Source organism: Protomyctophum parallelum, assembly GCF_964188405.1.
Source record: "Protomyctophum parallelum genome assembly, chromosome: 19".
Lineage (NCBI taxonomy): Eukaryota > Metazoa > Chordata > Actinopteri > Myctophiformes > Myctophidae > Protomyctophum > Protomyctophum parallelum.
The window spans coordinates 33,876,187-33,900,587 of record NC_139717.1 but is presented as its reverse complement, the minus strand read 5'-3'; the positions used below and the strand labels follow the sequence as shown (position 1 = coordinate 33,900,587).

At 45.4% G+C, this 24,401-nt stretch overlaps 1 protein-coding gene across 3 annotated transcripts in view; it reads left to right on the top strand.

Annotated features, from left to right (window-relative positions):
* Positions 1 to 24,401, top strand: part of rev3l (REV3 like, DNA directed polymerase zeta catalytic subunit) — an 89,937-nt gene that overhangs the window by 40,943 nt on the left and 24,593 nt on the right. For 2 of the 3 annotated variants that reach the window (XM_083790823.1, XM_083790822.1), the window contains exons 5-13: positions 4,039 to 4,177; positions 4,800 to 4,894; positions 8,559 to 8,663; positions 9,284 to 9,368; positions 16,302 to 16,447; positions 16,617 to 16,745; positions 17,594 to 17,828; positions 18,573 to 18,712; positions 19,567 to 23,581. In XM_083790823.1, the coding sequence (XP_083646949.1) occupies positions 4,039 to 4,177; positions 4,800 to 4,894; positions 8,559 to 8,663; positions 9,284 to 9,368; positions 16,302 to 16,447; positions 16,617 to 16,745; positions 17,594 to 17,828; positions 18,573 to 18,712; positions 19,567 to 23,581 (5,089 nt within the window). Of the gene's footprint in view, positions 1 to 4,038; positions 4,178 to 4,799; positions 4,895 to 8,558; positions 8,664 to 9,283; positions 9,369 to 16,301; positions 16,448 to 16,616; positions 16,746 to 17,593; positions 17,829 to 18,546; positions 18,713 to 19,566; positions 23,582 to 24,401 lie in introns of those variants that run through there. The other variant, XM_083790824.1, reaches the window with a different exon arrangement.

Genomic DNA, 24,401 nt, shown 5'->3' with positions numbered 1-24,401 from the left:
ATGTGTGTGTGTGTGTGTGTGTGTGTATGTATATATATATACAGGTCCATCCCAACGAATTAGAATAATCTGAAAAAGTTCATTATTTTCCATAATGTAATAAAAATAAATAAACTTGCATATATGCTAGATTCATTACACAACTGAAATAATTCAAGCCTTTTATTGTTTTAATATTCATTATGGCGTACAGCTCATGAAACTCAATAAATCCTATCTCAATTAATTCGAATATTTTACGAGACCACTAAAAAATGTTTTTTTTAAACGAGAAATGTCGACCATCTGAAAAGTATATTAACAAATTATTTCATCAATGGGGCGTGGCATGGAGGTGATCAGCCTGTGGCACTGTTGAGGTGTTATGGAAACCGATGTTTGCTTAATGCTTGATAATGCTTGATAACAGTCGTAAATTAATTTGTATTGTTCAGTCTCACACCTTCCCCTTGACAATACAACCTAGATACTCTGTGGGGGTCAGGTCAGTTAAGCACAGTAATACCATGGTCATTACACCAGTTACTAGTAGTTTTGGCTCTGCGGGCAGGTGGCAAATCGAACTGGAAAGGAAAATTAGCATCTCCATGAAGCTTGTCAATATACTGAGGCACAATGTACCGGTACTCTAAAAAGATGGCTGAGGTGAAACCATTGTTACGTTTTCACTGTCAGTGGATCAACACCATAGCAGATAACATGGCCTAAATCATCACTGTTTTGTCATGTCCATAGTCTCAACACACGCTGCTGGAAAAGGAACATACAGTGCTGTAAAATATCATAGTCTCGTAAAATAATCTAATTCGTTGAGATGGGATTTTTTTTATTTTCATCAGATGTACGCCATAATCCTCAATATAAAACCCATAAAAGGCTTGAATTATTTAAGTTGTTGTGTAATGAATCTAAAATATATGAAAGTTTATTTATTTCTATTACATTATGGCAAATAATTAACTTTTTATTTTAATTCGTTGGGATGGACCTGTGTGTGTGTGTGTGTGTGTGTGTGTATATGGTTTAAACTTGATGTGGTTATGTGGCACCACATGCCTTGTATGCTACACGGTTCTTAGGTGTTGAAGATGCATCTTCTACAATACATGAAAGGAAGGTTTTAATGACCCAGGGTGCTTAAGGAAGGCAGGAGAAGGAAAACCTGGGTTTAACTGGTTACCTTCATCAGAGGCAGTGAACCTACAATCCCATCACCAGGGTCTCTCTCTCTGTAGGAGAGACTGGGAGCTTTAACTTGAGAACTGGGCTGAGATTGACCTCCCCTGCAAAGAGATCTTCCAACCCAGGCGGAAATACCCTTGGGTAGCCAGCTCTGTTTGATCATGGCATGCCATTGTAATCCTGGACACGTACCTCCGCTTATTATGCCTGATTGGGCCTTTTGCCTATCCCTTTTTATCTTTTCTTTTTAAGACACCCAATGACACGCGTGAATAAGTGCTCTCATTCACATACGCATGCACACATGCACACACTCACGCACGCGTGCACACACACACACACACACACACACACACACACACACACACACACACACACACACACACACACACACACTCTCTTGCACGCGTGCTCTCTCTTTCTCACACATGCATATACGCACCCACATGCCCTCTCAAGGAACTGTCCAATCCAGCAGGATAGCATAATGTTTCAAGGTGTTAATGAATCGAGTGAATCGAGACAGGAAATCCCCCTTCCTTATTTTAGGGAAGTTTAATAACGTTCTACAGAATCCTCCCTGCCTGACTCTCCCCCAACAAAGGAAACATTCTTTCTCATGTTTGATCCACTACTGGCCTGAGGCCATCAATGGAAAGAGTTAAATCCCCCCCCCCCCAACACTAAAGAGAACAAAACTGCCCTGTTGTATGTACATCTGGTCATGCTGCCCCCCAGCCCCCCCCCCCCCCCCCCCCCCCATCCCTATCCTACTTGAGGCTCAATCTCAAACCTCTATAGCAGTTTTGTAAACGAGGATCAGGTGCAGGAATGACAAAAGAGCACTGGGATGGTAGAAAAAAGCAAGGCTTAGCTTAGCAGAGATGAATAGATGACGTGGAAGTGTTTTATAAAGGTTGTTGTGTTATATAGTGCTTTCGAATTCTGCATGTTGAAGCATGCGACTAGAACTGGCCTCACGCTGACTGCAGCCATGCTCTCGTGACTTTGAAATAGTCCCCCACGGCATTGGCTTGGGGCAGGGCAGCCATTTGGAAGCCGGGAGGTTTCGATTCCCGGCTCCTCCTGGCTTGCGTTGTTGCCTCTGCCATCGGTGTGTGAATGTGTACCGCATAAATGTGTAATGTGTAACAGTGTTCCGCCATTGCAATGTGTGAACGGGTGAACGTGAAGCACATTGTAAAGCACATTTGAGTGGCTAGAAAGACTCAAGTGCTATATATAAATGTTGTAGTTGATTTCCCATTTCTGTTTCTGTGCTCAGTGATGGCCTTCACTGAATCTGCAGGTACTCCCTGCTGGTCCTGTGTCAGATCTTATCTAGAGCTCACTCTACCGCACCTTCCCTGCACTGTCCTGCTATCAGCTTTCCCACTCTACAAGCCAAGGAGAGCACTTGCCCTAGCACTTGCCCTAGCCTCGATGGCCTTGCAGGCGTATGCAAAGGCTACAATTATGTAATTTAGATGGCATAATCTAGACCTGGGCATGCTTGCTATAGTCTATACTTATAGTTTAATTGTACAGATATTCTATTACCTTGTGTTGTTCTTGCTTACTGTAATTCGCTCTGGATTAAGAGAGCGTCTGCTAAATGCCTAAATTGTAAATTGAGAGAGGAATGCATTCTCTCACTTGTTTACATGTTAACGGGCAATTTAAACAAACAAATGGTTGGTTTGATTTCACATGTTAAACGTGATAAATGATAAATGTGATTACCGGTATTACTATTTACTATCGTTGCTGTCGGGAGGACCACCTAACTCCATTTTTGAGGTTTTATTGAACCAATGAAAAGTAGTAAAAAGCACTTGGGACAACCTCTTAACTCCATTGGACCTTCAAACTGTCTGGTAAAGCAACTAACTCCCCCACCTCTCCCCACACTCATGGAATTAATTGACAATATATACGGTAACGTCACAACACCAACTTTGATGAGGCAGTATTGCTTTGTTTTCAAAATATAAGGTTTTCTTAATTTCCTGAAAAATAAACATTTTGGAGTTAAGTGGTTTCTTCCCCACAGCAGAGATATATATTTTTAAAGGCACTTATTGTTTGATTTTCAGAGACATGAAGCTGAGGGTAGAGATTGATTGAATCAATCAATCTCAGTCTTTATTAGACAGAAATGTAAACGGCACAGAGTAAAGAAATCATACCATAATGTGAAGTAAATGGTGCATTTATATAGCACCTTTATCCAAGGCGCTTTACATAGAATGTGCATTACATTCACCCATTCATACACCGATTGCGGCGGAAGCCATGCAAGGTACCAACCAGCACATCGGGAGCAATTTGGGATTCAGTGTCTTGCCCAAGGACACTTCGACATGTAGACAGGAGGAGCCGGGATTCTAACCGTTAACCCATGGATCATTGGACGACCTGCTCTACCTCCTGAGCCACAGCCGCCCCTGTGAGTGAGTGGAGTCGAGCACAGTTGTTGACTTAAGCACGAGGATTGTAATGACACGTGTGTGTGTGTGTGTGCGCCTGTGAGCGTGCTCGCCCACCCCAATCAGCACCAGAATGCAACCTCAATGGTCTGCAGGGGTCAAAGGTTGTACTCAAATGGATACATAGGACCACACAAAGCCCTTCTTTGGAGACGGTGTGCCACCGCTCAAAAAGTCAGCGGAGAGGAGGAAATAAGTGCAACACATGTCATGGGTTGGAACTGAACCGAAGACGTTACAACCATAGGGTCGGCGCACTAATCGTTCAATCCCAACGCTTATGTATTTTTGTGTACGTCGTCGTAAAAGCCCACATATAGTTTGTCAATAGACGATGTCTGTATAATGTGTGAACTGTGTGTTCCAGATGGCACGGCGGCGGCCACATCACAGGAGCGCCCGGCTTCGGGCGGTCATCCCACCTGGAAGAGCCCCTGCACCTCCGCCATCAACGACAGCAGCCTGGGCGGCACGTTTGTTCGCTGGGACGAGGACGCCATACCCTGGTGAGTCCCACCTGCTCCGCCACCTCCTCTCACGTATCCGTGGGCTGTGCTCCTGTTGCTGCTGGCACAGCTGTTCATTGTGCCGGGAACCCCCAACTGTGTAAGGGAAAGTTAAGGAGCATGTTGTCACCTTCTTTAAAGTAATGGCAATGGAGGAAAATGAGGGAAACATTTTATTTTTTCTTCAAGAATGTTTTTATTGTGATCGATGGATGGATAGTTATATCTTTTTATTGTCTTAACGTTTTTGTGTGACGTGATTAATAAATATCATTCTATATTTGGTTGTGTTTATTATTATTATTATTATTAATCAGAAGGTGACATGCTGTGAGTTGTAAGACATTGTGTATATGATAGTATATACGTTTACGGTATACATTTACATTTTCTATTGTATTCCATTCTGTTATTCCAAATCTATAAAAGAAAAGTTACTTCATTTGAATGATCTTTTTCTTATCGCTATGCTTTCAAAAGAGAAGTGCGAGCATGACTCCTTAGCTGGGCTCTTTGTTTTCTCTCAGCACTCAGCAATACTACTGTCATTTGATTTGTGTGCTTGTGTCTGTCTTGCTTCGTCGAGTTTTGATATCTCTCCATGTTTTTCTTTATGACCCAGTTCTCTTGTGTTGGACGAAGTGGAGAAGCAGAGTACCTGTGAGCTGGAGGCTGACGCTGTGGCCGCAGACATCCTCAACCGTCTGGAAATTGAGAGTAAGCAGCATAACAAAGCCCTGGGCTATGAATACTTCCACAGGCTTCTGACTGGCTGGCTGTGTCCGGTGAGCCAGGAGGCCGAAATAGAGTATGAAAGTTAGTGTGAAAGATGGAAAGACTCGGCCTGGGTGGTGCCTTAGAGGTTGGAGAAACGATGCCTGTGGCGCAACATCCCTCAGCAGTGTTTAGGAAAGGGATGGAGAACACCCAGTAGGCTCCCATGGAAGAATGGGCATGCGTAGGGGGATGTTGCTGCAAAATGGAATCCATGCTCACTCAACTTCCCCAAATAAAACAATTGAACTGTATGTTCAAAATAATTTAACTGTATGTATGTATGTGTGCAAAGCTGTTACTACTATAAACACTGTTTATGAAGTCGACAAAACACGAATGAGAGCAGGCAGTTGCTGCAAAACGGCATCTGTGTACATTTCACCCCCTCCACACAAACACACCCTGAGCTACGATCCCTTTCACAGGCCCTAACAGAAGGAGTTAAGTAATCAAAACACATTTTAAGAAATCAGTCTCATCCATCTCATCATCAATCTTCCATCTCATCCTCTTCCATATCTCATCATCATTAGGCTCGAACTCACAACCTTCAGCTTACGAGACTGACACGCTACCCAGTGCGCCAACGAGGACTGACTGTGCTCAAACTGTTTATTTTGACCGTTGACTTTGTCGACATCATGACCTTTCTAGGTTGCAATGTACACAATTCACCACTAGCATGTACAAATATATTTCAACGAGTAAAAGCAGGGGCTATCATAGTTTTCATTGCATTTTTGCACCAGGAATATAATGGAAAGGTCACTGAGTTGAGTTGTGACTCAGGCTGGCACAGATAAAGGAGGCAAGAGGAAGTATGTACACACACCTCACACCCAGAAGAGTGAGTTTGTTTAAACCGTTTCCGTCCTGCACTCCTCTGCCGGCCCTGTTGCCTGTCAAGTTACAATTTAGGCATTAAGCAGACGCTGTGCGAGGTCAGAGTAAGTCAGCAAACGACACCAGTCAAGGAACAACAAAGTAAATCGTCACAAATGTGGAGTAAAAAGTGGAGAATGCAGTGCTTCAGGGCAACTAGGACACTAGGTAAACATCAAAGATGGCATCTGTCTCAAAAACATTCTATCTAAACATATTCTTGACATTTGAGGCCAAGAAAAACGAATCTGTAAAAAAAATCCACACAAAAAAACAGTGTATCTTACAGTACTCTCTCAGTAATCTCTCACTTTCACTATCCCTGTCTCTCAGTCTCTCTCTCTCTCTCTCTCTCTCTCTCTCTCTCTCTCTGCACATCAGAACAGTTACAGTACCTACTCAAAGCAAACATGGTTCTTGCCTAACTTGTTTCACCGGAACCATCCCGAAATACAGTCTAAGCCGCCCCGAAATGAATTTGGATCGCCCCAAATAAAAAAAAGAATAAATTCATGATCACTGACAACGTGACAAATAACCTAAACTGTAAACGCACTGCAATGCTGCATTCACAGCAATACACTGCACCTTCACATTATTTCTTTCTCTCTCGACCAAACACAAACTACATTTTGCCTGGCCACAGGGACAGGGCACGGTTAAAAAAATAATATATGCGGTTCCGGGAGGAGGGGGGGAGGTCCTTATCGCTGCGAAGATATTGAATATAGAGTGAAAAAAGAAAAGTCACTGGTATAGACTATAGAGCACAGTAGCCCTGAGGGACTCCGGACAATCAATCACGTATAGGGTTTAAGTGATTAAGCTGCTAGCTGGAGCCTGCCACTGGAGGCATTCAGGATGGGAGGTTCTCACTGGGTTGGACAGGGAGGAGAGAACTGGAGCCTGCCACTGGAGGCATTCAGGATGGGAGGTTTTCACTGGGCCCGGACAGGGAGGAGGGACGGTGGGGGACATAAAGCAGACAGCAGTGTTACCTGTCAAAGCCGTATACGCAAAGTCTCCCTGTTTAATTATGCATCTCTCTGCAGTCACCAGAATGTCTGCGCAGCATCTTTATTAGTTCTCTGTAGTTGTTCACTTGGACGTCTTCCTCCACACCTTCCTCTTGACAACTACTAAACACTGAGATACAGCAGAGTCGTTGGAACCGCACAGCTCGGTGTGTTTTAGGTTGGACTACGAGAGAACGCTACTGGATTACTCAAACTGCACTCTGAACAGATTAGTTTAAAGCTTTGTGATTTTTGGCTGAAATTACTATTCATTGGTAGAACACAAGGTGGTGATAATGAAGTCAACAAAGGGCCGTCCCCATGAAGCGCTATCACTAGAATTACAACCATTTATATATAGTTTAAAAAAAATCCTAACTCAAGTGGATGGCAGAGTTCACACCACATCTTAATTAAAAAACATCCTAACTCAAGTGGATGTCCACACCACATCTAAATGATAAGGATGACAGTGGTGAACAATGCTAGCCCGGCTCCAGACCAGCACTCTCCGAGTGGACTGCCTCGCTTCAGTTTGATAATCGGGCTAGCACCATGCAGTTATAGTTACAATTATAGTGCTTGGTGTGGCATGGACACGGGTCATAATTCACAATCGTGCAGTTCCTTCCCGATGCGTGTGAATGGGCTTTTACAACTACATGCGTTTAATTTGGTCCTTCATGTATGTCTTGCCCCAAGGAGGTGAATAAGTATTGTTTTCCGTCCACTAAATTAAATATTTGCAAGCACGGAACTGTAGAACATAAGCAAACGGTTCCTCAAGGCATTGGAGGCGGCGCTAGGGCAGCACATGTTCTCTGTATTATGTTCCTTATCTGTCCACCGACGGACATGCTGGCTCAAACACTCTGTGAGGAATGATTGCACCATTTGAACTAGTGCCCAGCTTTGACTGGGCAGCACTAGCTGTTTAATGTGAAAAATTGGAAGTCGCTAAATAAACAAAGAAGTACATAAATAAAACAGACTCTCACACAAGATGGATATTTCGTGTGTCTTAAGTTCTAGGCTGGATATTCTTTCAAAATAAAAAGTGCTGTGGAAAGATTCCATGAACTGACTTGTGCCCAGATTTAGACATAAACACGCCCAAAAGAGTCTTTGTAACCGAAGAATCCCACAGACCCAAGTAATTTACCCAAGTTTACATGTCCAGATGGTGCCGTAACAATTTGAAAACTTGAAATGAAACATTCTGCACAATGAGTACTTTTACTTTTGGTACTTTAAAGTACATTCACAGGCCCCAACAGAAGGAGTTAAGTAATCAAAACACATTTTAATAAATCAGTCTCATCCATCTCATCATCAATCTTCCATCTCATCCTCTTCCATATCTCATCATCATTAGGCTCGAACTCACAACCTTCAGCTTACGAGACTGACGCGCTACCCAGTGCGCCAACGAGGACTGACTGTGCTCAAACTGTTGATTTTGACTGTTGACTTTGTCGACATCGTGACCCTTCTGGGTTGCAATGTACACAATTCACCACATCTTTGTAGATGTTGATTATTACTACAAAACCTACATTAACCACTTCAGCCCTGTATACATTTCGGCCGGCCGATCAACAAGCTCACAATGCGTCATTGACTGAGCCTGTTCTGTTACACCCCCCTCCCTCTCCTCTCTCTCTCTCTCTCTCTCTCTCTGTCTCTCTCTCCCTCTGTGTGTATAGATCAGATTGGAACGAACCCAGGCCTACAAGCTATCTGGGAGGATGAGAAGCAGAGGAGGAGAGAGAAGAGCCAGGCCTCCCAGATAGAAACCCCCGAGTCTCAAGGTGAGGAGGATTGTTTCTGCCGCCAATCGCAATAGTTCCACAAATTCCTCTACCGCACCGATATAAATGTCTCTGTATGTCTGTCTGTAATGCACATAACTCCAGAACCATTAGCCCGCACGCGTTCTACACCCCCACAGGGGTTGCATTGGCAGCTGCAGTACACCGTTGAAACGGACCAGAAGTGGGGACGCTGTCTCATTTGGGAGCGTGGAATTTGTAGTCTGTGTGTCTCTATAGACTCCATATTTGGGCATGCCTGACAAAGAACTCCATATATGCACATAAAAGGGACACGTACATAATAAATGGGTGGGGCATGCATTTACAACTTGCATCGTTCCCGACGGGCACCACTCTAGAGGTTCTGGACATAACTGGGTGGGGCATGCATTTCCAACTTTCATCGTTCCAAGTAGGCCAGTGCCCAACGGGCACTGGCCTACTAGTCTACTAGTCACCATAATTGGGTGAACATTCCCTGGAAATAGCCAATCTACTAGCTCACAACGTGCCATGTGATGCATAGTGAGCAGCAAGCAGTGGGAGGAATGAATTGGCATAACGGCTAAAATGCGAGAAAAAGGGTTACAGTTCTACTCAATTTCTTTCTGTTCCAGACCGCGCCTTTGTCACCTCCACCGAGAGCGAAAAGATCTTCATGAGGAGATTCAGGGAGATTCTGAAGGAGAATGAGTTTGAAGTGTAAGTTGTTTCTTTTCATCTCCCTCTTCCTCTGCTCTCACTCTCATGGTGCTGCTCTTCAGGTCACACTGGCCCAAAGTGATTGTCACATAAACGGACCCATGCATTTCTCTTCAGGTCACACTGGCCCAAAGTGATTGTCACATAAACGGACCCATGCATTTCTCTATCCTGACTGAAGCCAGCGTGGCTGGCTGGAGATCAAAGGGGACGGGAGATCTGTGGGAGGGACGGGCGGAGCGAGCTATCTGTGGAAGTAAACAATAGAATGCTTCCAATCACATTAGCGAGACAAGTTGTCTACTGCTGCAGACCACAAGCGTTGCACAAAGACGTCGCATCTGGTTCATATATGTATGTTTTCATGGTACTTTATGTTGAGTGTGTCTCTGCTTAATGTGTGTCCACGTGACTTCTGGTTCTTCTCGGGGCATAGATGAAGGACTGGAATGAAGGAGAGAGATGGAAGCACCGTCGATGGACGAAGACGAGAGGGAAGTGTGGAAGGAGAAAGGGAAGGAGGAGGGAGGAAAGGGAAGGGAGGAAGGCAATGGAGCTTGAGGAAGTCATGTAAGCTGTAGAAGAGAGTGATGATGGAATGGGTGACTGGTGTTTGGAGTGAAGGAAATATGTCCATGCAGAGGAGAGAGACAAGCATGGGATGGTGGGATTGCCAAGGGTCAAAGGAACAAGAAACCAGGGGTATACTATATACTCTGGCCCCCACATTTTCTCCCTATATTCCAAATCTCTTTGGCGTAATTACTGCTATTCTTTGGCAAACGTTTGCCTATTCTGATATGCCCAGAATAAGGACGCTATAGGGCTAGGCTTAACAGTCCTGTTTCCTGCCTCTGTTGCTCCTTCGGCACGCAACTGTTTCCTGTTACACATACTGTAAAAGTACAGTCGGCTCTGTGTCCATGTGTGCAGCTTTGCGTAAGATCCAGCCTGTTCCCTGTTCACTTACAACTGGATATGGATACTACTGAGGAGGAGTGGAGAATGAAACGTAGACGAGAGGTGAATAAAGAAAGGAGGGGACGGGAGGTGGAGAAGAGAGCGCAGGCAGGGGAGCTGGAAAAAGTGACACAGATCTATCGCAGGCCGTATGGGAGCGTTTTGGGGGTTTGGCACGAGGGCAGGGCTGGCCTCACGTGATGGAGCTTTGGCACGTCTAGCCACACACGCACAGACACACACACACACACACACACACACACACACACACACACACACACACACACACACACACACACACACACACACACAGTGTTCACTGTTCTCCCACAGCCTGGCTTTCCCAGTCACTCTGGAGATCTGGAGTGTACACGGTGAAATCGGAGAGTGTGAAATGGACGGGTCCATTTTCACAGTGTTGGGAGTTAAATTAACACTCTGGGTTTTACTGCGTACACACAGTGTCTGTCACCTCCTTTAGCTGGCTGATTCTCTCTCTCTATCTCTCTCTGTCTCTCTCTCTCTCTCTCGCTATCTCTCTATTCTCAAGGTGTCTCTTGCCACTGTATGCTTTGTTGCTTCTAATTTTCCTTTCACCCGCCTGCCTTTTTGTACAGTATACATACAGTACGTCTCATTTTCCGTCCCTTTGTCTGGATAATTTCCCCCTTTCCCTCCCTCTTTCTTATACACTCTGTGCCTCTGCTTCTGTCTGGCTCCATCATTTTGACTACGGTGCAACCATTCATAAAAAGAAAAAAGGAATAATCGATTTAAATAAAATAAAATATATATATTTTTAATTATCTTTTTAGCAACATGTCGTGATACATGTTATGAGCTTGTAGGTCAGCTATTCTTACACAACCATTGTATAACCAATTAAAATTGCGCGTTTTTGTGCCGATTCGTTGATGAGATAAAAAATGTGATCCTTAATTATTAAATTAATTGAAATAGTAACCGTTGAATAATAGAGCACCGAAGTCCTGACGTCACTGTCGTTAGAGGGCACAAGTCCACAGGTTTGTGTACTTTTTATTTGCATTGAAATCCCCATAGGGGGATTTTAGATCTCTTCATATAAGAACTGTGTTTGAAAAATAAACCGATCATCCCGGGCTCATTTTCACTCATATGGATAAGAAGCATCGACTGAAGGTGGAAATGTACAAATATACCCAAAGAGTAACACAATAAGCGCTAGAAACGAGTCAAACAACCCATAGACTACATTTCCCGGTAGGCGGGGTGACTGCAGCTGCCCGTCGCACAACAGAAACTGACGTGTAAATTAAGATTTTTTTTTTAATTTTAATGTTTCGTGTTTACTACGTGTCGAGTCACTGCCAGCTGAGCTTACATCAACAAGGAATCTCAGGAACGCAATGTGTTGACAGCTGGGCGTGACGTATATTAGCAGCGACATTGCTTATACCCTTGTAGTTTCAAGGCTTTTCTGGCATCATTAATTCCATTTTCTCCAGAAACTGGCTGTGCCTCTACTGAAAGTGACGTCAGAGAATCTATAGTTGCAGCCCAAATTTTGGCTCCGGGCTGGTTGGTGGGGGAGGGAGGGGAGGCCTTGTATGGGAGATGTCGTCGATGTTGGGTGAAAACCTTCTATGTCCAAACTAAAGCTCTGCAACACCTCACAATTGTCTTTGCTATTTTCACTATACTTTTGTGCAGCAATCTCACTGTATATGACGAAGTGGGGCATTCATTTATGAAAAAGACATAAAAACGAGACTGAGATACAAGGTTTCTGCCCGACAGCGTCGATGTGTTAATCAGAGCAGGAATCTCCCCGGCGACCGCTGTCCCGGCTCCCTCGTGGACGTAAAAGTCGTTAGCTACCGAGACTAATTAAGAGACAGCCGCACGCCGACCCTCTTCCCCCCTCCTCCTCCTCTAAGGCTCATCCTTGAACCGGGACTAAAAAAACACATCTCACTGCTGTTGGGGTTATGTGAACCAATGGGATGAGAATGAATGCCTGAATGGGGATCGAAACAAAGGTATGTGTATATATTGGTAGTAAGTAAGCCTTGCCGAGCCACGAGGCCATTCGGTAGCATGAGGCCGCATGATGTACAAGTACAAATACTGTAGCACCCACAGCCATGATGAAGTAAACCCCTGGACGCAGCGACCAATCCAGTCCTTGATGCTGAGTGCCAAGCAGGGAGGCCTTGGGTCCCATTTTTATAGTCTTTGGTATGACCCGGCCTTCCAATCTCAGGGCGGACACTCTAACCACAGGGCCACTGAGCTGGTTATATATATATATATATATATATATATATATACACACACACACACACACACACACACACAATATAATAAATCATTGTTCCAGATGATTGGTGTACATTTCAATCATTTAAGAGTCACTAACTGGTGAGTTGCTAAGCGATGCAGCAGGGCATCCTGGGTAAGGGACTGTGATAGTATAAGGCAGCTTGTAGCTGTGAGGCATCTGGCAGGAGACCAAGTCCCATTGGCTGGCCGCCCTCTTTCCTTTCAGATCTCTTAATTGCATGCTACACACAGTCTCACTCTCCCTCTCTCTCTCACACACACACACACACACACACACACACACACACACACACACACACACACACACACACACACACACACACACACACACACACACACACACACACTCTTATTAGAGGTACACAAAATGCTATGGAAAACGCTCTTGCCTCCCTGATAATGTGTGCACACACAATCGATTATCGGCTACATAGGCTCACATACACATGCGCACTTGCTGTTCTTGTGTGTATGTGGCATGCTCACACTCGCATATTGCAAACGCACTTGTTAGACATATGACTTGTGATACAAAGAACTGTGGCCCTCTCTCACTCATAATATGAGCAAGAGAGTGCGTGTGTGCGTGCACATAATATGACATGCACGCGCGTGCGCACACACACACACACACACACACACACACACACACACTAACCAGGCCATTTCCCTAGATTAAGACGACATTTAAGGAATGATAATAAAATAGGAGTAGATGAGGCTGTCCCAGAAATCCCTCGTTCCAGTGACTCAGGTGACACCAGTCAGTTAGTTACCGTCTTACTGCATAATATGCCAGGCAAGTGTTGGTCTGTGTTTAAGAGGGCTGCATTACAGATACAGACGAGATACAGAAGAGCCGTGAGTACTATGGTGTGTAAGGAACCTTAAATAAATGTTTACGCTTTGGAGCTTATTCCAGTGTGCGGACCACGTTTTCTTTTCTGTTATTTACCTCGGCCCGGCACCTGGTGTTTAGTTAGTGTATGTGCGTGCTCTATTGTATTGTTCTGCATTACAGATAAGACATTGGGGGGTCGATTTAGGACTTCTATTTTACTTACTTCTATATTACTAATCTAATTACAGTATTATGATCTGGGGGCGTGTAGTATGTCATATTGCAATTTTGGGCATGTTAAGAAGCGCTTTTGACACCCCCCGGAGTGCGCAAAACGGCCTTGAATTAGTCATGGGTGTGTTTAAGGCGTGTTTGAGACGTACCCAATCAACATGTCCGTACTATTCTCTTTACCAGTCAGCTGATGTCACATACGGAATGCGCACTTTGGGGATCGTGGTATGACATTTCTTCAGGCTGGCACCATAGAAGACATGACATGCCTTTGTCACATTTGGGTTAATTATTCCTATTGCACTGCATGCTGTCACCTTTATGCCTCAAAAGAACAGACCCACCTTTCAGATCGGAATGGAATTGCGAGTAGATGCGTAATTAATTAATTCGATAACGATAGAACCATGTACCATACAGCGAATGAAAGCAAGATTCCTAAGGAATATGGAGATTTTTACATTTAATAAAACGGTTGAGAAATGAGAGAACCATGAGTGTTTATAGGCTAATATCAAGGTTTTTTTATGAAAGACCAAACGGGCTGTGAACTTGAAGAGCTCAATCACCATCCCGACACGGAAGAAATATAGCCTAGTGCATGCATGTATATGCACTGTTGCACTTGCACACAGTAGCCTACACGCGCTCTTTATTTGTTTCTATTGAAAAACACCAGTAAAATAACGTTTATTATATTTTATTTCATTCAAGTCAAGGAATGAGTTGAATGCGTGCTGTAATGCTGTGGCCCCGATGGTATGGTCTTCGCTGAGTTCGCTCGTAGCATTTTATTGAAGACTTGAATCGGGTGTGATACAGCATATGAAAGCACATTTCCCACGGATTATGGAGATGTTTTTATTTATTTTTAAGGTTGAGAAATGAAAGAATTATGGCCGTTTCTAATCTCAACATCTTTTAAAAATAGACGCAAAACTGCCATGTCTCATAGAAACAAGTAAATGGGTCTATAAAAATAAGCGCATATAACAGGGGTCTGTAACCTATTTTAAATGAAGTGCCATGTTTTTATTTTCTAAATAGTGAGTCTGCCATATCCAGATTAATTTGAATGACACCACATTAAAATAAAAAAACATATTTTGATTGTCCACAAATATAAAGTTCTTCCTTCTTTTTAAATATGTTCTTGCACATTGTTATAATGATCATTATATATCCCCCTGCAGTCAGAGTTCATAGTTTTAATGAATGAATGTGATGCATTGTGAGCTGGTATAGATCTGCTATTTTCAAAAGTAATCTTTTTATTTAATTTTTGGATTAGCTGTCCTTAGTTGGGCAAATGCATTCATCTGGGGATCCTTGACATGGGAATGTGCTTGTTTTGCACTGGTTTAAACAACATTAGGAGAAAAGCCCAAATAACCACTTTAGAAACAAGAAAAGCAATCACACAGAAAGCAACTTTACAGAAAAATAAGCCGCTTATAATAAACAGACATGGCAACACTCTACCAGCCTCCCAGAGCGCTCAAGTGTCAAATCAAACAGTGCTTTTTGCGTTTATGAGGTGGTCAGACCCACGTCTAATCGTTATGCGCTGAGTGTCTTTAGGTCAAGGGGCTTAATAGCAAATTGCGCAAAGCGAGAATAATTAACATATGGACACTCCCACAATGCTAAAATATTCAGGGACGCGGTATGCCAAATGTGTGTGCGTTCAACACGGGCCGAGTGCGTTCAACACGGGCCGATATGCCTTTCATAATACGAATGTGCGCAGAGCGAGGCCAATTTATGTATCACGACCTGGTAAACCGCACCTTCAAAATCGACCTGTGGGCCTCATGCGCCAATAAGTTCCTAACTTTTCCTCTTACATTTCTTCCTAAGTGAATTCCTAAGAAGTCCAGTCAGATTCATGAAACGTTCTTAACACTTAGACCTCTAGCATTTATTGACAAATTATGATAATAATTCACGCCAGCATTTTTCCCAGTCGAGCTCTTATTTTGAAAAGCCACATTTCCAGACTTCCGGTAGTAAACACAAACTAGGAAGTTAGACAGGTCCTGGACAGCTCTTGTTTACCAAACGGACGTATGCCGGTGCACTGGAGGCCTCCACATCTGTGCCATCAAATAAACCTTGTTTTGAATGTTTTTTTGAAAATAGCCGATCTACAAGCTCAAAATTGGCAGTAATGATACGTGTTGTGAGCTTGTAGATTGGCGATTTTCATTTTCTTCCTCAAGGACCCCTTGAGGTCCCCAGACCACACGCATCATGCAGAGGGCGCTTTTTTGACTTTATACATTGTCAATCACTTGCATGATTGGTGGAGAGGTGGTGGAGTTAGCTGTTTTAGCAGACAGTTTGAGGGTCCAATGATGTTTTGTCCAAAGCGCTTTTTAATACTTTTTATTGGTTCAATATTGTTTTAACCAGCACAGACATAAAGACAGACGGCAATGATACGCAGTTTTCCACATTGCCAAACGGTATCTTAGGCAGACGCAATAAATAAATAATAGAGTAAAACATTGAACAGTTTAATTAAAGACACAAAAGTAATTATTCTGAACGTGTTTGTTGTTTCTGTACAGGACTCAGGCGGAGTCTGCTGTGGGCGAAGAGGAGGAACAAGACTCTTTCTCTGGAGAACTGTCTCTCCATCCAGACCTCCTCACACCAGAAGGACTACAGTGTACACCTGCAAACATGGTGGAGGTGCACAGAGACTCCCACACAGGTAGGACAACACGTCCTGCTTATTGGGCCAATGCAGACCTTGCACACTTGCAAAGTTAAACACTGAGGATTTTACTGTGCGTGTACCACGCTGACAATAACGACGTTCTCTCCCCTTTCTCTCTCCTTCATATCCTCCTCTCCCTCCCTCCCATCCTCTGTCCTCGTAGGCTCAGTCAGAAGCAATGGCAAAGTTCAGGAGGAGGCCATAGTTGACGAGGAAGCCATTCTGAGTCTACTGGAGAGCAGTCAGACATTCCTTCCTCTCTCCCAGAGATCCAACAACTCATCTCTATTAGGTCAAGCTTCAACACTTATTGAGAAACTTACACAGGACTTAATTCCGAAAAGAAAAAAAGTAGGGCCGGGACTAATTGCGATTAATTTAGATTAATTAACTACAGAAAAATTCATCGCGATTAACTACAGATAAATTAATCGCACCTTTTTTTTCACCGCAGAACGTTTCTCACTGGGCGCTTTGTTTCTGAAAACTGGAAATAATAAAAAGTCACCCCATTTTGTGTTGCCTAGAACTGGAGGTCTGACAAAAAACAGCAACAATATGAAGTAAGTACAGCTTTGTGATGTCACTGAGATGTACTTGTTACTGTTACAATTTTTTTTCAGACCTCCAGTTCTAGGCAACACAGAATGGGGTGACTTTTTATTATTATTTCCACAACAGGTATATTAATGACAGTAAAATGTTGAAAATGAGTGTTATCCTGTAGTCACTATTCGTTGATTCACTGGGATACCAAAAAACATAAAAAAAAAAGGTTTCTCGCTGTTCTCGGGTTGAATATTGATATGCGATTAATCTAGATTAATTAATCGCAAAGCCTCTGATTAATTAGATTAATTTTTTTAATCGAGTCCCAGCTCTAAAAAAAAAGATATTCCTTGAGTGCGGAAACTTAATCCCTCTTCTACTCGTGATATCAAAACTTTTTTTGACATGCATTGCACAAGTTTATTGCACCAAGTGATTACCTTGAAGGCTGTCAGTTTTAGGCCAGATAACATCACAGGTAGTAGGCATGATAAGGACTAATCTCTTGATCCGCCATTGAACCATTATCACCATTAAAACGTCATATTCACTGAACAAAGTGTTATCATTTCTCTTTCTTGTGATGTGCAGACAGCCAAGACCATGCCATGGCTGACTTGCTGGCAGGCTTGGAGGACGACGGTTTCCAGGGGGCTCCCATGAGGCATAGCTCCCAGCTGCATTCACTTCCTGGAGCCAGCAGCTGTCACTACAACAGTGACGAGGAGGAGGCAGAACCGGAGCTGGACAAGGAGGAAGCCGAGCTCAGCGTGATGATGTCACAGAGATGGGACGGCGACCTCCCAGGGCAGTCCACCAAGCAGAGGTGTGCACTTTGTTCTTGTCGTTTAACCGCCTGACTTCTCATTGAACCTTTTGTCAGGGCAGTCCGTAATGGTTCATATCTTTCTTTTGGTTAGTACATTTCTGAATTATTTGGTCTGAATCATATAGAAAATCGGCCTCACATTGCTTATGCTTCCACATGCATAATTAGTTTACAATTTAGCAGATGCTCTATCCGTGCGAGATCAGAGTAAGAGTAAATAGTCATAGTAAATAGCCGACTAACAGATATCGGAGTAAATACTCTGCAAGTACAGTGCAAAGAGAACAATCTAGTGCCTCATAGAAACCAGGTACTGTAAACATCAAACCTAGCATCTATCTAAAGTCCTATCAAATATTACTAATTACTAATACTAATTTAAATAACAAAAATCACACCCGTGTGAAGTGAGAGGCGCTCTTATCGTCGTACATCATCTCATTCCGGGCCAATCAGAATTTGCGTTCCTCACCTTCGACTTCAATGTTTGTGTTTACACAAACGCTCAAAATTGTCCATTCATTGTCTATCGCATTTAATGTTTGTTTTAGGACAAAGTTTGTGTTTGCGCACACACACTAAAAGCTGGACACCCCTCAAGCATGTGAACAAGTAACCGACATATCTGCATAGAAAAAATAGGACCTATCAAAAAAAAAGGTGACAAGGAGCTATGAGCTAGAAGATAAACTAGCAATTAGTCTAATTGGATTAGTGTTCCTGTTATCTATGCCCATGCAGGCCGCCGGTCAAGGAGACGGAGGACAGCGACGAGCAGCAGGACTCCTCCTCTGACGGCGAGATGGATTGGAGCGGCACCAACGCTCTGTTTGCCAACCTGTCCATTCCCCAGCTCGACGGGGCCGCGGACGACAGCAGCGGTGAGTCGCTCCAAAGCGCGTTTATACCATTCTGACCTGAGATCAGATTCATACGAGGTTTCCGCCGGACACACACTGGTCTGATGAACCCATTCTGACCTGAGATCAGATTCTAAAAATGTCAGTCGCTCTTCAATTTTTCAAAAATTGCAGACCTACAAGCTCGTATCGCGCCACTCGGTGGCGCGATATGAGCTTGTAGATCTGCTATTTTTAAATAGCTAAAGCATAACATGATGCTGACACCAAAATGGGTGCCCGGTCAGAATGGGTTATACGATGCGATATGAATGTCAAATGTCACAGATTCACATTTTACCCATTTTGACCTGAGATCAGATTAAAAAAATGTCTTCTACATCCAGATTTTTTCTGAAAAAAGCTATGTTTCTATGTCAGTCGTTCTTCGATTTTTCAAAAATAGCAGACCTATGAGCTTGTAGGTCTGCTATTTTTCAATAGCTAAAGCATAACATAATGCTAACACCAAAAGGGGTTCCCGCCCAGAATGGGTTAAGTATCAAAATGCACACATATACACCTGTAATTTCTCTCTTCTCTTGACTTGACTTTCATCGCCTCAGAAGTCTTTTCATTTCCGGTAGCAAGAAGACATTTTAGAGATGTCTTCTTGTTGTTGATCTCAGTTCATAAGAAGGACAATGTGTTTGTGGAAATAAGTGGTCCAGCTCCTAACCACCAAACCCTATATACTTTGTTTCATGTCAAATGGCAAGATAACTCACATCTCACAATGCAACACATTATGAGCTTGTAGATCTGCCATTTGTTTGCCGAATGTTCACCTACTGTAGTTTTGCTGATTTGTCTCTTTGTATTTTTCTCATCCCTAGATTCATCAAGGACAGACAGCGGTTCCAGGACACACTCCTCCCTCACAGTCACAGACAAGATCCTGGCGAAGAGGAGCAACCCCTTCCCAGAGGAGACGATCCACCTGGGGCCGCCGTCCTCTGCCAAGTCGCTGCTGGAGTGCAAGCACTCCGAGCACAGGCAGGCTCACTCGCTGGGCTCGGAGGAGGTGGCCGACAAGCACGGCTTCCTCTCCAAAAACAGCCAGGGGAGCAGTGGCAGTGAATGTTCCACCGGCTTCAAGGTGAACAAGGAGATCCTTTACATTCCTCCGGTCAAGCATCCTATCCCCTGCAAGACGACCAACAACCACTCTGAGGTGTCACCGCTCTGCGCGGGAAAGGAGGACGTGCGGCCGCTGTACACCTACGAGAGGAAGAAGACGCCGATGGAGCTGGACGACGCTGATCTGATACTGCCGTTCGGCAACAGGAAGACCGCCCAGAACCGGAAGAAGTACGGCAGCATGAAGAATGTAGAGCAGAACTGTCTGTCCATCCTCCAAAACCACAGGGCCTTTTCCTTGTGCTACTCGGAGCTGAGGAACCACTCCACCAAGACGGAGCTGGAGCTCAGCCAGCGGGATTGCAAGAGCCCCATACTCAGGAACATCCCCTCGAACCCGTCTCCCCTGGGCGAGGACGAAGGGGAGGAGGACGAGGATGGGTTTCTCGACCCCCAGGAGGAGGAGATTAATCAGGACAGCGAGGAGGGAGACGTCGGCGAGCTCAAGATCCGCTACGAAGACTACCAGGAGAACAAGACGGAGAGGACCATCGTGGCACAGCAGGAGGCACACTACAAATTCTTCCCCAGCGTCATCCTCTCCAACTGCCTTAACAGGAAAAAGGCCGCGGGGAACAAGCCGGCTGACCCCTGCAGCAAACTGGAGCAGGTGCAGCCGCGTAGGTCGCGGCTCAAGCTGAACAAAAGGAGGTCCGGGGTGGCGAGGAGCAAGTTAAATACCGCTGAGAGTCCTGTCTCCGACAGCCAAATCAGCACTGGTTGCACCTCAGTCTTACCTGCCTGTCCAATGAGTACAGGTACCGACACGCCAGTCACAGACGACACGCCAGTCACAGACGACACGCCAGTCACAGACGACGCGCCAGTCACAGACGACGCGCCAGTCACAGACGACGCGCCAGTCACAGACGTCGTGCCAGTCACAGACGTCGTGCCAGTCACGTACAAAGTGCCAACCCCAGACAACGTGCCAACCCCAGACAACGTGCCAACCCCAGACAACATGCCAACCGCAGAGGATAAGCCAGCCAAAGACCCGCCAGTCACGGAAGTAGAGCCAATCACAGAAGAGAAGGCGATCAGTGTAGAGACGGCAGCAACGAAATGTACAAAACCATTTCTAGAACCTCCCGTCCCCTCGCTCACCACAGTTCCCAATATGTCTGTTTTAGCTGAAGCTGCCGTAGAGGACAGTCCTGGCTTAAGTCCTGAGCTATCTGCAAACTTTGCCAGTGCTAAGGCCACAGGGCTACCCGCCAGCAAATACACCCTGAGGGTCAAACGCAAAATGACCTACGACAGCGATGATGGAGAGCACTCGGGTGCCTTCCACTTTAAGAACTCCCCCGCCGCTGTCAAAGACCGGCCTAAGGATGACTCCTCCCCCTTGGGTGTGCAGGAGTTAAAGTGCCAGAAGCGTCGCAAGAAGGAACCTCCCATCATAATCAAGTACATCATCATCAACCGGTTCAGAGGTCAGAAGAATATGCTGGTGAAGATGGCCAAAGTGAACGCAGCAGAGCAGTGGGTGATGCTGACGCCCAAGAAGTTAGAGCGGTATGACAAACTGGCACCTATGAGGGAATTTTGGCCCAAGGTGGCAGAATCTTCTGCAGTCAAGTACCCTGTCAGTGAGCCAAAGGCTAAGAAACAGGCCAAACGAAAGGCAAAGACCAACAATTCCGCAAGCAAGAAAACAACTAGTATCGCCTCCAAACCTCGGGAACATCGGGAACAGCAGGTCAAAAAAAGGACTAGAAGGGGCTGTCAAAGGGGCTTGAATTTGCCTTCCCTGCCACCCCCTCAACCGTGTTACTGTGAGCAAGCCGAAGACCATGACTCAGAGTACACGGATGTAATGGTGGAACTGGGTTACCTCTCTGAGAGATCTCCGAGCCCCGTAGACTCTACTCCGCCTCGCTGTTGGTCCCCCAGCGACCCACTCATGGAGACCCCATCTCCCAACCAGCTGATCAATCCTTTCAGCGACCCATGCCTCAGTTCTATCCATCAGGAAATCCCCAACACATCTTCGGCCCGAGGGGGAGCGTTACGTCTGGGCCAAACTGCTAAACCTAAGAGAGCTGCAAACCCTAAAAGGAGGGCGAGTAAGTCTGCCGGTAAGCTTTCCGAAGATGAAACGGAAGAAGCCAAAAAGGGGAAAATGAGACAGAACAGTGTTACTTCTGCTACGAGGAGGAGAAAGACAGAGGCGGAAACATCTCAAGGCACTGTCGGCAGCGCTGCAACAAGACCCAGAAGGTCACGGAAAAAGAAGGCTGTGGGGCCTGAAAGCCTGTCGGCGAATAAAGACTGTGACGGCTCCCAGGTGCTTTTCCCAGAAGACGAGCTGCCTCCCTCAGAGAACTCGTCACAAGCTGTCCCTCCCTTTCAGCAGCCAAACGACACAGGTAGTCACACCCCAAGCACCTCCCAGTCTGCATCCCTGTCGGGCTCCGACCCAACACCGGCCCAGTCCATAGTGCCCAAAGCCGAGGACTGTGAGACCTCGATTATGGAGGTCAACCAAAACGTTTCACTTCCTGGTCCAGTGCAGCAGAGCCAATCATGCCAAACCACAGTGGTTAAAATGGAGGCCACACCTGAGGACCTCACAGACGCTCAAGTGAAATCTCCACATGGACCTTCACTGGAGGCAGAAGCATACTCAGGCCCTAGAAACGGGATGATACCCACTCTATCGGAGACGCCTTCTGGCCTGGCTGTTCTGAAGAAGCTTCTTCAGAAGAGGCGGCAGGGGCAGGCTCTTCCTCTCCAGGCAGTCGGCACAGAGGGCACCACAGTAGACCCCACAAACAAGGCTGTGAAATCGAAGAGAACCACATCTGCCGCGCCCAGGAAGCCCCGCGCCCCCAAACTGACCACACCCAAGGAGAAGAAGCAGAGGAACAGGAAGGCCAAAGGCGGAAGCGGCACCCAGCCCGAGGCACCGTCGATGCAGGAGGCCGTGGCCTCCGACGACAGCCCCATCTTCCTGTCAGACCCAGGCCTGGACAGCAGCTGCTGCTTCATAGAGGACAGCCTGTCCCCGGAGCTCCCTCACAATTACAACTTCGACATAAATGCCATTGATCAGACGGAGTTCTCCAGCCCGTACGCAGGCAGTCAGTTCGTCCTAACTGATAAGAGTCTACCGATCAAGTTCCTGAGTGACGTCACCCAGGACGCCGTGCCCGCTCCGGGCGTGGAGAAGAAACCCGAGAAGCTGTCCAGCTCGGCGGAGGAGTGGCATAGAGGCGGAGCTCTGAGTCCTGAGCTCTTTGACCCAACGGAGAATGGGGAGTCTGCGTCCAATCAACTCGCTCTCTTTGACTGCGAGAAGGTCCTCAGAGGCAGGGAGTGGGGCAAGGCCCACAACCTCAGCCCATTTCAGGATTTCCACTGTGAACGAAAAGAGCTGCTCTTTTCAGCCTTTGACCCCGTTCTGCCGTTGCCGTTGAGTTCCAAGTCCTTTGTGGACAACGAGGGCTCGCCCAGCGGGGACCCGTTGGAGGGTATCGACACGTTCACTTCCACCAGTAGTTCCCCGCGCTCCGTCAGCTCTCTGTCCCAAGTCAGGGCTAGTCAGCTGTTGCGGGGGGGAGTTGGAGGCACCCACATCCTTAAGCCTCTCATGTCCCCTCCGACCCGCGATGAGATCCTTAGCACCCTGCTGGACCTGGAGATGTCCGAGGCCACCTTCAAGGAGCCCTTTTGCAGTGACCCCTCAGACGCCCCTGTTAAACCCATGTAAGAGCACATTTGGTTACTCTGCATAATTTGACTCTTATTTCTAGTCCTTATAAAACACATCAATCCAGTGTTGTAGAATCCTGCTTATGAGGAAACATGCTGCTTATATTTATATCAGCCAAATCTGATTCCATGTGACTTGTTTGTGTTCAGACTTCATGAAACAAATCAGATTCCAATCTCGATATGGCGCTGATGTGATTTAGACTGGATTTGGCTCCCAGTATAAATGGGACCTAAGTTAATAGCCTTGATAGTTGAGTACAAGTCATGGGTTTTTCAGTACAAACGCCTTGACTCAAGTATAACACTGCCATCTCACTGATGAAGGCTGGATAGGGCCAACACATTGATCTACAATGAACCATTTCTTCATCAAAGGCTTTTTATTCTTTATTCTATAATAAAGACAGCTTTGGCCTAGTTTGGAGAGTGCTTTGGACTCTCTCCCAGTGTCTTTCCCAGTATTAACGTCATCTTCAATCACTTCTTCATTTAGACATTGTGGCCCTCTTCACTTAATTTTTTAACAGGGCCTGCCTAATGCCTACATATTAAATTGTTTTTACAAGACTATCTTAAAGCAACAAAATGTATGTTACCGGTACGTAGTATCATGCATATCAATATACTAGAGTCAGTTTGTCACCTCCCCCTTCACATTCAATTGATCCGTGATTTTTTGTGGCTAGATGTAATTTCCTGGGGTCTAGTAGGACTATAGTAAATTATAATAAAGAAATCGCTGTAAACGTAAATACATATTTAGCAACCTGTTAGAATGCCCCCACCCCACTGTCAAAAATAGCTAAAATTG